Consider the following 16,253-nt stretch of genomic DNA (forward strand, 5'->3'; position numbering starts at 1 on the left):
CCACAATGCAGTATCGATCACACCAAACAGTAAAAAATTAAACCAACTTCAGTCAGCAGCAAAGCTTCACCAAGTGCAACTCAATGCTGTGTGCCAAAATGAAGGTTTTCTATGCACACATTCCAAAATCTTAAGTTGTTCGGTCAAGAATTTAAAGGGTTTAGCAGTTCACTGGAAACTGAAAAATCTGTAGATGCAATTCTCTCGGCTTTAATTCACAGATCAGACTAATGTTCAATAAGGTGGCATGCACGACTTCCGGGTGCGGCGATGACCAGCTGAGTCGCACGTTTCGCAAGCTCCCGGTGGAACGGACTTTTGGGCTCTTAATAAGAGCCCCAACGGCAATTTTAACGGCTAAAAGTACTGTGCGGTGAACCAGAAGGGAATCCCCCCTGGATACGGATGAAAAAAGGAGAGGAAGGTGGCCGGATTGCGGTGGATCCTTTAGAGCAGCGGCAAGGAAGGCAAGCAAAAACCAAGATGGCGTCGGAAGGTGGCAGTTTAATATGGGGCAATATTACAGGCGATCGAAGGGCTAAAGGAGGAGCAAAAGACCCAGGAGCGGGAGCTTCGGGTCGTGAAGGCAAAGGCTGCCGAGAATGAGGACGACATACAGGGCCTGGTGGTGAAGACGGAGATGCACGAGGCACACCATAAACGATGTGTGGACAGGCTGGAGGCGCTGGAGAACAACGCGAGGAGGAACAACCTAAGGATTCTTGGTCTTCCTGAAGGTGCGGAGGGAGCGGATGTCGGGGCATATGTGAGCACGATGCTGCACTCGTTAATGGGAGCGGAGGCCCCGGCGGGTCCGCTGGAGGTGGAGGGAGCATACCGAGTGATGGCGCGAGGACCGAGAGCAGGAGAAATTCCTAGAGCCATAGTGGAGAGATTCCTCCGTTTTAAGGATAGAGAGATGGTCCTTAGATGGGCAAAGAAAACTCGGAGCAGTAAGTGGGAGAACGCGGTGAGTCCCAAGACTGGAGTGCGGAGGTGGCGAGAAGGAGAGCGAGCTTTAATCGGGCCAAGGCGGTGCTTCACAAAAAGATGATAAAATTCGGAATGCTGCAACCGGCAAGACTGTGGGTCACATATCAAGGGAGGCACCACTACTTTGAGACGACGGATGAGGCGTGGACTTTTATCGTGGAAGAAAAATTGGAATGAGCAGGTTATTAAAAAAAGAACGTTTGGCCAATGTGGCAATGATACGTAAATGGATGATGGAGGGTGAGGGAGCGGCGTGGGAAAGACTGGAGAGAAAGTCCTGTAAAGGGACGAGTTTAGAGGCGCTGGTGACGGCGCCGCTACCAATCTCACCTAAAAAGTTTACCACGAACCCGGTGGTGGCGGCAACATTGAATATCTGGGGACAGTGGAGGCAACAGAGATGGGTGCGGGGAGCCCTGGTGGGGTCCCCAATCAGGAACAACCATAGGTTCACCCCAGGAAGAATGGATGGAGGATTTCAGAGCTGGTACCAGTTGGGAATTAGGAGGGTGGGAGATTTATTTATAGATGGGACTTTTGCGAGCTTGGGAGCATTGGAGGAAAAGTATAAGTTGCCCCGGGGAAATTTCTTGCGATATATGCAGGTGAGGGCGTTTACTAGACAACAGGTGAGGGAATTTCCGTTGCTCCCGACACAGGGGATACAGGACAGGGTGCTTTCAGGGGTGTGGGTCGGAGAGGGCAAGGTGTCAGAGATTTACCGAGAGATGAGGGAAGAGGGGGAGGAGTCGGTGGGCGAACTAAAAGGAAAGTGGGAAGAAGAACTAGGGGAGGAGATAGAGGAGGGTATGTGGGCTGATGCCCTAAGCAGGGTAAATTCCTCTTCCTCATGCGCCAGGCTTAGCCTGATTCAATTTAAGGTGCTACATAGAGCACACATAACGGGGGCAAGATTGAGCAGGTTCTTTGGAGTGGAGGACAAATGTGGGAGGTGTGGCGGGAGCCCGGCAAACCACGCACATATGTTTTGGGCGTGCCCGGCACTGGAAGGGTATTGGAAGCGAGTGACGGGAGTGATTTCGCGGGTGGTGAAGGCCCGGGTCAAACCAGGCTGGGGGTTAGCTCTATTTGGAGTTGCGGAAGAGCCGGGAGTGCAGGAGGCGAAAGAGCCCGACGTTGTGGCCTTTGCGTCCCTAGTAGCCCGGCGCAGGATCCTACTCATGTGGAAGGAGGCGAAACCCCCCGGACTGGAGACCTGGGTAAATGATATGGCGGGGTTCATTAAACCGGAGCAGATAAAGTTTGCCCTGAGAGGATCGGCTCAAGGGTTCACCAGGCGGTGGCAGCCATTTCTCGACTACCGTTTGCTTTGTAAGAGGGGAAAAATTGTTGTTTGGGAGAAAAATTTCAATAAAACATATTAAAAAAAAAAGAACGTTTGAAACAAAGTGGTGGGGCGAGTATGGGGGGCGAAGAGGGGGGTAAAAAGGGGGGAAAAGAGGAGTTTTATGTTATTAATCCTGCGATGTGGTAACTTTTCTCTCTTCCACAGGAGGTGATGGGGGGAGGAGGGGAGGTGGAGGAGATGGGGCGTTGGCCATTGGGGGCGGGGCCAAGGGGGCAGCACAGGCTCGGTTCCCGCGCTATGATAATCATGGCGGGATAGGGAAGCAGGAAGGAGGGGGCGTCGCATGGTGCGAGCCGAGGTCACGGGGGGAAGCCGAGGTCGGCCAGAGCTTGCTGACTTCTGGGAGCAACATGGGGGGTGTAACTACGCTAGTGGGGGATCTAGCAGGGGGGGGTGGGAGGGGGGAATTATTGGGCTGCTGCTGCTGGGGAGGGGGGGGGGGGGAGCTGGCATGGGGTGGGATGGGCGGGGGGGCACCGCCTGGAGGGGACACAGCTGCGTGGGAACCGGGTGAGGAGCTGGAAAAAGGGGGTGGCTAATCGACAAGGGGGGGGGGGGGGGGGGGGTTAAAAGCCCCCCAACCCGGCTGATCACGTAGAACGTGAGAGGGCTGAACGGGCCGGTAAAGAGGGCACGTGTACTCGCACACCTTAAGAAACTTAAGGCAGACGTGGTTATGTTACAGGAAACGCACTTGAAACTGATAGACCAGGTGAGACTACACAAAGGTTGGGTGGGGCAGGTGTTCCATTCGGGGCTAGATGCGAAAAACAGGGGGGTGGCTATATTAGTGGGGAAGCAGGTAATGTTTGAGGCAAAGACTATAGTGGCGGATAGCGGGGGCAGATACGTGATGGTGAGTGGCAAACTACAGGGGGAGACGGTGGTTTTGGTAAACGTATATGCCCCGAACTGGGATGATGCCAATTTTATGAGGCGTATGCTAGGACGCATCCCGGACCTAAAGGTGGGAAAGCTGGTAATGGGGGGAGATTTCAATACGGTGTTGGAACCAGGGCTGGACAGGTCGAGGTCCAGGACTGGAAGGAGGCCGGCAGCAGCCAAGGTGCTTAAAGATTTTATGGAACAGATGGGAGGAGTAGACCCGTGGAGATTTAGCAGACCTAGGAGTAAGGAGTTTTCGTTTTTCTCCTATGTCCCCAAAGTCTATTCGCGAATAGACTTTTTTTTTTGGGAAGGGCGTTGATCCCGAAGGTGAGGGGAACGGAGTATACGGCCATAGCCATTTCGGATCACGCTCCACATTGGGTGGACTTGGAGATAGGGGAGGAAACAGAAGGGCGCCCACCCTGGAGAATGGACATGGGACTAATGGCAGATGAGGGGGGGTGTCTAAGGGTGAGGGGGTGCATTGAAAAGTACTTGGAACGCAATGATAATGGGGAGGTCCAGGTGGGAGTGGTCTGGGAGGCGCTGAAGGCAGTGGTTAGAGGGGAGCTGATATCAATAAGGGCACATAAAGGAAAGCAGGAGAGTAGGGAACGGGAGCAGTTGCTGCAAGAACTTCTGAGGGTGGACAGGCAATATGCGGAGGCACCGGAGGAGGGACTGTACAGGGAAAGGCAAAGGCTACACGTAGAATTCGACTTGCTGACAACGGGTACTGCAGAGGCACAGTGGAGGAAGGCACAGGGTGTACAGTACGAATATGGGGAGAAGGCGAGCAGGTTGCTGGCACACCAATTGAGGAAAAGGGGAGCAGCGAGGGAAATAGGGGGAGTGAGGGACGAGGAAGGAGGGATGGAGCGGGGAGCGGAGAGAGTGAATGGAGTGTTCAAGGCATTTTATAAAAAATTATACGAAGCTCAACCCCCGGATGGGAGGGAGAGAATGATGGGCTTTCTGGACCGGCTGGAATTTCCCAAGGTGGAGGAGCAGGAAAGGGTGGGACTGGGAGCACAGATTGAAATAGAGGAAGTAGTGAAAGGAATTAGGAGCATGCAGGCGGGGAGGGCTCCGGGACCGGATGGACTCCCAGTTGAATTTTACAGGAAATATGTGGACTTGCTCGCCCTGCTACTGATGAGGACCTTTAATGAGGCAAAGGAAAGGGGACAGCTGCCCCCGACTATGTCTGAGGCAACGATATCGCTTCTCCTAAAGAAGGAAAAGGACCCGCTGCAATGCGGGTCCTATAGACCTATTTCCCTCCTAAATGTAGACGCTAAGATTCTGGCCAAGGTAATGGCAATGAGGATAGAGGATTGTGTCCAGAGGGTGGTCCATGAGGACCAAACTGGGTTTGTGAAGGGGAGACAGCTGAATACGAATATACGGAGGCTGCTAGGGGTAATGATGATGCCCCCACCAGAGGGGGAAGCGGAGATAGTGGTGGTGATGGATGCCGAGAAAGCATTTGATAGAGTGGAGTGGGATTATCTGTGGGAGGTGCTGAGGAGATTTGGTTTTGGAGATGAATATGTTGGATGGGTGCAGCTGTTGTATAGGGCCCCAGTGCCGAGTGTGGTCACGAATGGACGGGGATCTGCATACTTTCGGCTCCATAGAGGGACAAGGCAGGGATGCCCTCTGTCCCCATTACTGTTTGCACTGGCGATTGAGCCCCTGGCAATAGCATTGAGGGGTTCCAAGAAGTGGAGGGGAATACTTAGAGGAGGAGAAGAACACCGGGTATCTCTGTATGCGGATGATTTGTTGTTATATGTAGCGGACCCGGCGGAGGGGATGCCAGAGATAATGCGGACACTTCGGGAGTTTGGAGAATTCTCAGGATATAAACTGAACATGGGGAAAAGTGAGTTGTTTGTGGTGCATCCAGGGGAGCAGAGCAGAGAAATAGAGGACTTTCCGCTGAGGAAGGTAACAAGGGACTTTCGTTACTTGGGGATCCAGATAGCCAAGAATTGGGGTACATTGCATAGGTTAAATTTAACGCGATTGGTGGAACAAATGTTCTGGTCATGTCCGGCACTACAGGGGTTCTGGGTGGGGGTGACAAAGGTGCTTTCGAAGGTGGTGGGGATCCAGGTCGAACCAAGCTGGGGGTTGGCTATATTCGGGGTTGCAGAAGAGCCGGGAGTGCAGGAGGCGAAAGAGGCTGATGTTTTGGCCTTTGCGTCCCTAGTAGCCCGGCGCAGGATACTGTTGATGTGGAAGGAAGCCAAGCCCCCGGGGGTGGAGACCTGGATAAATGACATGGCAGGGTTTATAAAGCTGGAACGGATTAAGTTCGTCCTAAGGGGATCGGCTCAAGGGTTCACCAGGCGGTGGCAACCGTTCGTCGAATACCTCACAGAAAGATAGAGGGAATGGAAAAGAAGAAGGCAGCAGCAGCAGCCCGGGGGGGGGGGGGGGGAAGGAACCAGAAGGACTCTCAGGGTTGTTAATATATATGTATAATATGTATAGGTCGTTGCTATAAATAATTGTATATTGGACTGTTAAATCATATTTTGGGAGAGTGTTTATCTGAGACAAGGCAGTTGCCATTTAGTTTTAGTTTTTGTTATATATTATTTATTCTTTGTTTATAAAACAGGTCATTGTTATTTATACTGCTATATTATTGTGTAAAGGATACACAATGTACTGTGATGGTTGACCAAAAATTTTCAATAAAATATTTTTTAAAAAAAATAAGTGGCATGCACATATTATAATATTGAGAAATCTAAAACTAAAAAGAGTAATTGTTGTAAAATATGATGACCTGTTGATTTGTTAGCTTTATGAATGCAGCAATATTGTTACATAAAAGCTAGACATTGACATTTGCTTCCAACAGCTTGAAAACAGGTAACTTTAGACATTTTCGGAGTCGTGACAGCGTTATGGTTGGAAAATACATGAAATGTTAATTGTTCAATTTATTCTTTTTTTTCAGCAATTTGCCTTCAGATTTTTCAATAAATCAAAAATCCTAATATAGAATATTATGTTGGGCATCCAATTTAATACAAGCATGTGGTGTAAAGTTCTAGGATTCTGTTTGTCAGACAAGCATGATAATCATAACATCTAAGTCAATTCAAATTTCTTTACTATGATCAAATTTAGTTTGTTTTATGTTCCACATTTATATTAACCTTTCCAGTAGAAAAAAATCCATTAAAAATGCTTAGCTAAAAAAAAAAAAATCAACCTCGGAATAGTAATACATTATTCTAAAAAGACGATCAATTCCTGGTGAAAGTTTCTAATCCCAAATTTTCAATTCATAAATGGTTTAATCTGCAAAAATTTCCTACCTCTTGCTTCTTTTCCTCATCTTCCTCATCATTCTCTGCTTCCTCTTCCTCCTCCTCTTCATCACTACTTGAGGATTCTAAGATGACACTCATGTCCACCTTCCAGCTCTCCGGAACAATCCTTTGATGGTAGAATTTTTGAGCTTCTTCAAGTGCTACAGAAAGCAAATTTCAAAATTTAGGTTTTATTAATTTGTTGATATCTGACGAACATAGAATCCGAGAACTTCACACCACAGAAAGGACCATCAGGTCTATGCCAGCTCTTTGAAATAGCCAGTCAATTAGTTCCACTGCCCAACTTTTTCCCGCACGTGCTGCAAATTTTTACTTTTCAAGTATGTAAAAATTTCCTTTTGAAGCTGACTACAGAATTTGCTTCTGCTGCCCTTCCAGACAGTGCATTTCAGATCATAACATGATGTATTAAAAATATTCTCATCTCCCTCAGATTTGAGATAACTGGCAAAAGAACCAGTATTCTCTGGTCACCCATCCACCTAGCCAGTGGAAACAGTATCTCCTCGCTCATTCTTTAAATTTATTCTAAATTTATAAATAAAATAAAAGTGGGCTCGCTTCGGCAGCACATATACTAAAATTGGAACGACACAGAGAAGATTAGCATGGCCCCTACGCAAGGATGACACGCAAATTCATGAAATTAGGGGGCAGCATGGTAGGTAGCATTGTGGATAGCACAATTGCTTCACAGCTCCAGGGTCCCAGGTTCGATTCCGGCTTGGGTCGCTGTATGTGCGGAGTCTGCACTTTCTCCCCGTGTGTGCGTGGGTTTCCTCCGGGTGCTCCGGTTTCCTCCCACAGTCCAAAGATGTGCAGGTTAGGTGGATTGGCCATGATAAATTGCCCTTAGTGTTGGGTGGGGTTACTGGGTTATGGGGATAGGGTGGAGGTCTGGGGTAGGATGCTCTTTCCAAGAGCCGGTGCAGACTCGATGGGCCAAATGGCCTCCTTCTGCACTGTAAATTCTATGATAATCTATGATTCTTTAAAAAAAATCCTTAATTGTAATGTTAGGCAAGCAACATGGGCACGGTCAGTTTCACTAGATGCTTCTTAGTTGATAATGGACTGGTAACAATGAGATAGAGGTTCATAGCACAGATGCACCATGGTTAAAGAAGTGAAAATATGAAGTGCCATGGACCCAATGCAACATACACCCATAGATTTAGCAGGACTGGAACTTTTTAAAAGCAATGCCTGCAGAAATGAAGGCACCTTTACAAAAGCAACAAAACGGGGGGGGGGGCATATAGCGCAGTGGATAGCACTGGCCCTGGGTCATTGTCCGTGTGGAGGTTGCACATTCATCCCATGTCTGCATGGATTTCACCACCACAACCCAAAGATGTGCAGGTTAGGTGGATTGGCCACGCTAAATTGCCCCTTAATTGGAACAAAAAATAATCGCGTACCATAAATTTATATTTTAAAAAAGCAACAAAACTTCTCCAAATGTGACCGCTGACACTGAATTGCCAAAAAGATGTGGCTGTTTAATGGAGACCAACAAATAAAATCAGAGAATCGTAGAATTCACAGCGCAGGAGGCCATTCGGCCCATCGAGTCTGCGCCGGCCCTTGGAAAGAGCACCCTCCTTAAGCCCACGCCTCCACCCTATCCCCGTAACCCAGTAACCCCACCTAACCATTTTGGACATTAAGGGCAATGTAGAATGGTCAATCCACCTAACCTGCACATCTAGGGACTGTGGGAGGAAACCGGAGCACCCGGAGGAAACCCAAACAGACATGGGGAGAACATGCAGACTCCGCATAGACAGTGACCCAAGCCAGGAATTGAACCTGGGACCTTGGCGCTGTGAAGCAACAGTGCTAACCACTGTGCTACCGTGCCACCCTGATCAATAAATATAAATTTGCTTGATTAGTTAAATATTTTGGATCAATCTAAAGTACAATAATGTTTAATAAAGAGCATGTACTTGCTAATGCATATTAATTTATGCAGCATTGAATACAATATACAGCACATAAACCAGTCATTCAGCTTAACTAATCTGTGCCATGTTTGTCTACACCTCCATCTTTTTTCCTTTTTTTTTATAATTTAAAGTACCCAATTCATTTTTTTTTCCCAATTAAGGGGTAATTTAGCATGGCCAATCCACCTACCCTACATATCTTTAGGTTGTAGGGTTGAGATCCACCTAGTCATGGGAAGAATGTGCAAACTCCTCACGGAGAGTGACCCAGGGCCGAGATCGAACCCGGGTCCTCGGCGCCATGAGGCAGCAGTGCTAACCACTGCGCCACCATGCTGCCTCCTACACTTCTTCATCTAACCATCAGCATACCCTCACAGTCTTACAAAATTAAAATTAAATATTGGGGTTTCTGTCCAGGATCCTAGCTACTGTTGGGGTCTTGTCCCCAATTGTAATATTTTAGAAACATGAAACTAAAGAGCAGCTATGTTAAATAAACAAATAAAATGGCGGGAATACTCAATAGGTCAGGAAGCACCTGTGGAGAAAGAAATAAAGTTAACGTTTCAGGTCAATGATCTTACATAAGAACTTGGAAAAGTTAAAAATGCAGTAGGTTTTAAGTAAGTGAAAAATAGAACACAAGGGAAGGTCAGTGATAGGCTGGAAGACAGGAGATTAAATGATAATACAGTCAATGGTGCAGAGCCAAAAGGACAAGAAATATATGTCTTGAGGAGGTGTGAACAACAGAATGATGTATCACTAATCTTCTCTTTTGTTCTTTATCCACCTTTTCACACACTTTAAACCTATTACATTACATTTCTAACCTTTCCAAGTTTTTATGCAAGGCCATTGACCTGAAACATCAACTCAGTTTCCTTCTCCACAAATGCTGCTTTACCTGCTGAGTATATCCACCATTTTGGGGCTGGTTTAGCACAGTGGGCTAAACAGCTGGCTTGTGATACAGAACAAGGCCAGCAGCGTGGGTTCAATTCCCGTACCGGCCTCCCCGAACAGGCACCGGAATGTGGTGACTTGGGGCTTTTCTCGGGTAACTTCATTGAAGTCTACTTGTGACAATAAGGGATTATTATTGTTTTTGCTTCAGATTGCCAACATTTTGTTTTTTTATTATCATGTATGTTAAGATGGACAATGCTGAATGCTCTCTTAAATGTCGTCTAGTACTTCCCTGGAGGGGAGAAATTACGACATCCTCTTTGCAGCCTTCAACACATCATTAATGAAGACTAACATCTTGCCAAGGTCATCCCCACACCCCCACTACTTGCCTTCAAACAACTGCACAACCTCAAACAGACCATTGTTTGCAGCAAACTACCCAGCCTTCAGAACAGCGATCACAACACCACACAACCCTGCCATGGCAATCTCTGCAAGATGTGCCAGATCATCGACATGGGTACCACCATTACACGCGAGAACACCACCCACCAGGTACGTGGTACATACTCGTGCGACTCGGCCAACGTTGTCTACCTCATACTCTGCAGGAAAGGATGCTCCGAAGCGTGGTTCATTGGCGAGACCATGCAGACGCTGCAACAACGGATGAACGGACATGGCGTGACAATTGCCAGGCAGGAATGTTCCCTCCCAGTCGGGGATCGCTTCAGCAGTCAAAGGCCTTCGGCCTCTGATCTTCAGGTAAGCGTCCTCCAAGGCGGCCTTCAGGACTCGCGACAACGCAGAATCGTTGAGCAGAAACTTAACAGCCAAGTTCTGCACACATGAGTACGTCCTCAACCGGGACCTTGGATTCGTGTCGCATTACATTCACCCCCCACCATCTGGTCTGGGCTTGCGAAATCCTACCAACTATCCTGGTTTGAGACAATTCACCCCTCTTTAAATTGTGATTATCCCTCTCTCCAGTTGCTCTGTCTGGACCTGTAAAGACTCGCATTCAAAGTATCGTCTTGCATCTTTGACTTTGTCAAGAAATATGTTTCTGGAACCCACCTCTTCATTCACCTGAGGAAGGAGCTGTGCTCCGAAAGCTAGTGATTCAAAACAAACCTATTGGATTTTAACCTGGTGTTGTAAGACTTCTTACTGTGCTCTCTTGAAGACAGCATTAAAGAGTAACGGAGAAATTGACAGCTGTGATTCTTACAACTCAGAAAAGTTGCAGCATAGAAGGAGGCCATTCGGCACACCTTGACTGTGCCAGCCCAAGGACACCCAGGTGCCTTTTCTAATCCCACCTAACTGCATCCGTCCATAGCCCTGTAGCTTAGAGCACTTAATGTGTAGATCCAGGTACCTTTTAAAAGAATTTAGGATCTCTGCCTCCACCACCAACTCGGGCAGTGAATTCCAGACACCCACTTACCCTCTGCGTAAGAAAGTTCTTCCTCATGTCCCCTCTATACCTTATAAAGTCCCCTGGTTCTAGAATTCTCCACCAAGGGAAACAATTTTATCCCGTTCCCCATCTCTTCCCGTCACAATTTTGTACACCTCAATTAAGTCACCCCTCAGCCTCCTTTGTTGCAAGGAAAATAACCCCAACCTATCTAATCTCTCCTCGTAGCTACACCTTTCTAGCTGCCCAAAATAAAATTGTGTCACGCATGGAATAACGTGATGCTTTTTTTGTGCAATTTTATTCCCAAGCTAGAGTGTCATCACTGGAAAAAGGAAATGGCTAGTGGCAGCATTAGGTGTTGCACAAATCAAAGATAGTTGAAAATTCTACCTACTCTTTCTTTTAAAAACTGAGAAAATCTTCCCGTGAAAATAATATCAATTTTACACATTATATCTATGCTTGTAGCCTCTGAGTGAAGCTAAATGGTGCGACTTTAATTTGCTGTCTAATGTATTAAAACTGCCCAACTTATTTCAATTAGTACCTTCTGAATTATCAACCATTAGAGTTCTGATTTGCATGCCACAGGCATGGAACAGATTTAGATCCAAACCCCAGAAATCAAAAAGCAGCCTGATAATTCTTTGGGCCATTCACTCCTGCCATCATCTCAAATCAACATCACAAGATAATATAGTTGGAATAAATGCAAGTAGCACTGTAACAAGCTTTAAAAATGGTAAAACTAAACACTCCTGATAAAAATAAACATCTTATGAATGTGCATTTGAAAACTGCATTTAATTTGAAAACTGCATTTAGTTTGGTCAGTTAAAACTTGTTAATGACGTCCTGGTTAAAATTATGTATTTAAACTGCCAACAGTGTGCCATGATGGCAGCATCATGTGGGCAGCACGGTAGCATAGTGGTTAGCACAGTTGTTTCACAACTCCAGGGTCCCAGGTTCGATTCCCGGCTTGGGTCACTGCCTGTGCGGAGTCTGCACGTTCTGCCCGTGTGTGTGGTTTCCTCCGGGTGCTCCGGTTTCCTCCCACAGTCCAAAGATGTGTTTCCTCCCACAGTCCAAAGATGTGCAGGTTAGGTGGAGTGGCCTTGCTAAATTACCCTTAGTGTCCAAAAAGGTTGGATGAGGTTATGGGGACAGGGTGGATTTGTGGGCTTGGGTAGAATGCCCTTTCCAAGGGTCAGTGCAGACTCGATGGGCCGAATGGCCTCCTTCTGCACTGTAAATTCTATGATCTATGAAGAGAATGATTATTCTAACTTTAGGAATTATGTTTGCATTTTTTTAAAATGGTAATACATTCCCCCATGGAACAAAATTAACCTCCTGCATGGACAGTCCAGCAAACCAGTTGTGTTTCACAATCTGTAGCTCTCACTCTGCTATTCAGATTTAATTGTCTAAAAGCAGGGAACAAGGCAAGGACCTTCATAAGTGCTACGATTCATGCATGTTGATCACAACTCAGCACTGGATGTTAGGGGAAAGATTTGCAATTCACGCCACCTGAATTTCCTTTCCTTACCTTGTTTAACAACCGGGTCTGGTTTTGAAACTTTATCCCAGTCGAGCTCTCGGATATCTTTTCTTGCTATAGGATAGCTATTATTTTAAAAAGAAAGATACCAATGTTCAGATTAAAGTAAAGAGCACTGGATTTGCCACATGAAACTGATCCTATTAGATTTCACAGCTCTCGTACTAACTGCTGCAAGTAGTAAAAAACAAATTAATAAACATTTTCAATAAACTGTCCCCATCCATGCACCACCTTTGTTACTTCACACCTAATTATCTCAATATACTTGAAAACTGAGCTTCAAAGGCAGACAACAGGAGGAGATAACACTTATTACACCCTGCTCAAGTCCTTCTTGACATTGTTGCATCAGTAGCTGCGCTCTGAGCAGATTGTCACACAATGATTCTTTAAGGCCTTTTTATTTATATCCATAAGTCTAATAACCATTATTAACAATGGATTTAAAATGATGCATTAAAAAATTGCATTTCATTTGGTCATTAAAAACTTGATTATGCAGTCCTGGTTAAAATTAAGTATTTAAACTACCAACCAAACAATGTACCATGACAATGAGAATGATTGTCCTGATTTTAGCATTTGGGATTGCCTGAAAAAACTGGTCGCCAAATCGAGATTATTTTAAACGAACAATTTACAAATGAGAGCAACAATAATCACTTTACAAGAGTGGAAGACAAGACAGGGACACCAAAAGACCATTTGGGTCACTAAAGCTTAACATGGTGCAGCGTGGTAATTTATACGATTCCTCTGGGGTTTCTTCTGAAGTTACAACAGATTGGGAGAATGTCACAGGAAGCACTGGAATAATAGCATTTATGTAAACATCAGGAAAGGTTTTGGAATAGAATTTAAAAGTTGTTATAGTCAAATACTTAGTCATTAAAGAATTTTATCATATTTTATCCTAACCATATTGTTTCTTATTTTAAAGATCAAGGAAAAATATACAAAGAACAAAGAACAAAGAAATGTACAGCACAGGAACAGGCCCTTCGGCCCTCCAAGCCCGTGCCGACCATACTGCCCGACTAAACTACAATCTTCTACACTTCCTGGGTCCGTATCCTTCTATTCCCATCCTATTCATATATTTGTCAAGATGCCCCTTAAATGTCCCTATCGTCCCTGCTTCCACTACCTCCTCCGGTAGCGAGTTCCAGGTACCCACTACCCTCTGCGTAAAATACTTGCCTCGTACATCTACTCTAAACCTTGCCCCTCTCACCTTAAACCTATGCCCCCTAGTAATTGACCCCTCTACCCTGGGGAAAAGCCTCTGACTATCCACTCTGTCTATGCCCCTCATAATTTTGTATACCTCTATCAGGTCGCCCCTCAACCTCCTTCGTTCCAGTGAGAACAAACCGAGTTTATTCAATCGCTCCTCATAGCTTATGCCCTCCGTACCAGGCAACATTCTGGTAAATCTCTTCTGCACCCTCTCTAAAGCCTCCACATCCTTCTGGTAGTGTGGCGACCAGAATTGAACACTATACTCCAAGTGTGGCCTAACTAAGGTTCTATATAGCTGCAACATGACTTGCCAATTCTTATACTCAATGCCCCGGCCAATGAAGGCAAGCATGCCGTATGCCTTCTTGACTACCTTCTCCACCTGTGTTGCCCCTTTCAATGACCTGTGGACCTGTACTCCTAGGTCCGTTTGCAAATAGTCTCAAAGGCAGTTCTAGTGAACTACATGTGTATGCATGAAGCCTGCCAACCACTTTATTTGCGGATAGTGTCACTTCTGAATCATCTGTAACAGGGAATGAAACCAAATTACAGTTGCACTTTACAATGAAGTTTAACGTTCAAAATGATTTAATAAGTCAATGCGAGACATCATCTACAACCAGTGCAACTTCTTTGGGGGATGGTGACAGATTTGCATACTCAAACAACTTGCAAGCTAAACAGCTTATTTTGCATCCATATGTTTCATATTTACACTTACAATTTGGAGTCTGCAAAGGATCGCACTAAGCATTGGTCCTTTTTGACAGTGATTTCATCACTGCAACTTGGAGAGAGCACCTGAAATGAAAAGGGTAAGTACTTTTTTAAAAATCGGTTACTAGGTAAGCCTAAAATAAATGTAGACCCACACAGGGATGTTTTCTAGCAAAAGTAATTAAAGCAGTTCACGGTGCCAGCAGATAACAAGAAGGGGAAAAAAGATTGTGTAATTAAAAACTCTCTCTTATCAATTTCAATTGATTGAACAAATAAAGATGGAGGAGCTGTTTGTCATAAAAGTTAAATGCACAATATTAAATGCACATATATATATTTATATATATATAATTTTCAGAAACTTTTCTTGTGGGTGCATGGTAGCACAGTGGATAGCACTGTTGCTTCACAGCTCCAGGGTCCCAGGTTCGATTCCCAGCTTTGGTCTCTGTCTATGTGGAGTCTGCACATTCCCCCTGGGTCTGCGTGGGTTTCCTCCGGGTGCTTCGGTTTCCTCCCACAAGTCCCGAAAGACGTGCTGTTAGGTAATTTGGACATTCTGAATTCTCCCTCAGTGTACCCAAACAGGTGCCGGAATGTGGTGACATGGGGCTTTTCACAGTAACTTCATTGCAGTGTTACTGTAAGCCTATTTGTGACAATAAAGATTATTATTTAAAGCTTCATGAGAAACAGCAAATAGGAAGTACATCAATCAGACACCTCTCCCCTTTCCAAGCGTCTTGATATACATGCCTAAACAGAAAATATTGCAAGCCAGTTGACTCTGAAAGGTTTTCACAGCACAGCCTGTTTTTTCTCATCAGTTTACTAGTAGTGGTTCACTAGATTGTACTTCCAACATGAGCTGATTTGCTCCTTTTCCAGCCAAGGGGAATGAAGGTCAACCCCAGCAAGCCAATTGCAACCCAAGTACATCAAGTTCAGAAAAGGCCAGAACAAAGTCTTAGAATTATCTGGCGTGTTACCTTTCATGCTGCACCATGTTTCACTGCAAATTAGGAATGTGGTTCAAATTCATTCCCATCAGATTGTGTACATGTTTGATATTAAGATGCACTCTTTACAAAAGTGGTTCTGCATCTAATTTCTCAGCAATAAACTGAATACCCTTACAGTGCATTATTTGTATTCATTTCTAAATCAGTCAATGTAAAGTAGACATGTTATTTCAGTCAACAAACTGCATTTGTCAATCACTCCAAAACACAGCATCTTGGTAAAGAGCAAAACAAATGTTTAAAATTAAGTGATAATGATCCAATTACATATCTTAAGTCAAGAGCTTGAAAGGTAAATCTGTAGTGATATCATTATCTCACTTACCAAAGCTGGATACCAGCCTTTTCTCTTCTCTGCATTACAATCTACATAAACTACTTTGCCCAAAAGTTCATCATTAAGGCGTCGCTTGTCATCATCCTCATCTTCACTTGGTTCCTCTTCCCTTTCATCCTCAGGTCTGCAAAATAAAATATACATACTTTTCAAACTGTGACTAGTGGTGTTCTGCAGGGATCAGTGCTGGGACCTTTGCTGTTCGTAGTCTATATAAATGATTTGGAGGAAAATGTAACTGGTCTGATTAGTAAGTTTGCAGACGACACAAAGGTTGGTGGAATTGCGGATAGCGATGAGGACCGTCAGAGGAAACAGCAGGATTTAGATTGTTTGGAGACTTGGGCGGAGAGATGGCAGATGGAGTTTAATCCGGACAAATGGGAGGTAATGCATTTTGGAATGTCTAATGCAGGTAGGGAATATACAGTGAATGGTAGTACCCTCAAGAGTA

The 16,253-nt window shown here is 45.3% G+C and overlaps 1 protein-coding gene and 1 non-coding gene across 11 annotated transcripts in view; one reads left to right on the forward strand and one right to left on the reverse strand.

Moving 5' to 3' along the window:
• arid4a (AT-rich interactive domain 4A) overlaps positions 1 to 16,253 on the reverse strand; it is a 187,505-nt gene that overhangs the window by 106,445 nt on the left and 64,807 nt on the right. For all 10 annotated transcript variants that reach the window (XM_072489314.1, XM_072489269.1, XM_072489277.1 and 7 more), the window contains 4 exons: positions 15,788 to 15,923; positions 14,442 to 14,521; positions 12,461 to 12,537; positions 6,592 to 6,746 (listed from right to left, as the gene is read on the reverse strand). In XM_072489314.1, the coding sequence (XP_072345415.1) occupies positions 6,592 to 6,746; positions 12,461 to 12,537; positions 14,442 to 14,521; positions 15,788 to 15,923 (448 nt within the window). The remainder of the gene's footprint in view (positions 1 to 6,591; positions 6,747 to 12,460; positions 12,538 to 14,441; positions 14,522 to 15,787; positions 15,924 to 16,253) is intronic.
• On the forward strand, positions 7,163 to 7,269 carry LOC140408128 (U6 spliceosomal RNA). Its single transcript, XR_011940045.1, has one exon. It is a non-coding gene; the product is annotated as a U6 spliceosomal RNA (small nuclear RNA).

This window comes from Scyliorhinus torazame, chromosome 2 (genome assembly GCF_047496885.1).
Source record: "Scyliorhinus torazame isolate Kashiwa2021f chromosome 2, sScyTor2.1, whole genome shotgun sequence".
Lineage (NCBI taxonomy): Eukaryota > Metazoa > Chordata > Chondrichthyes > Carcharhiniformes > Scyliorhinidae > Scyliorhinus > Scyliorhinus torazame.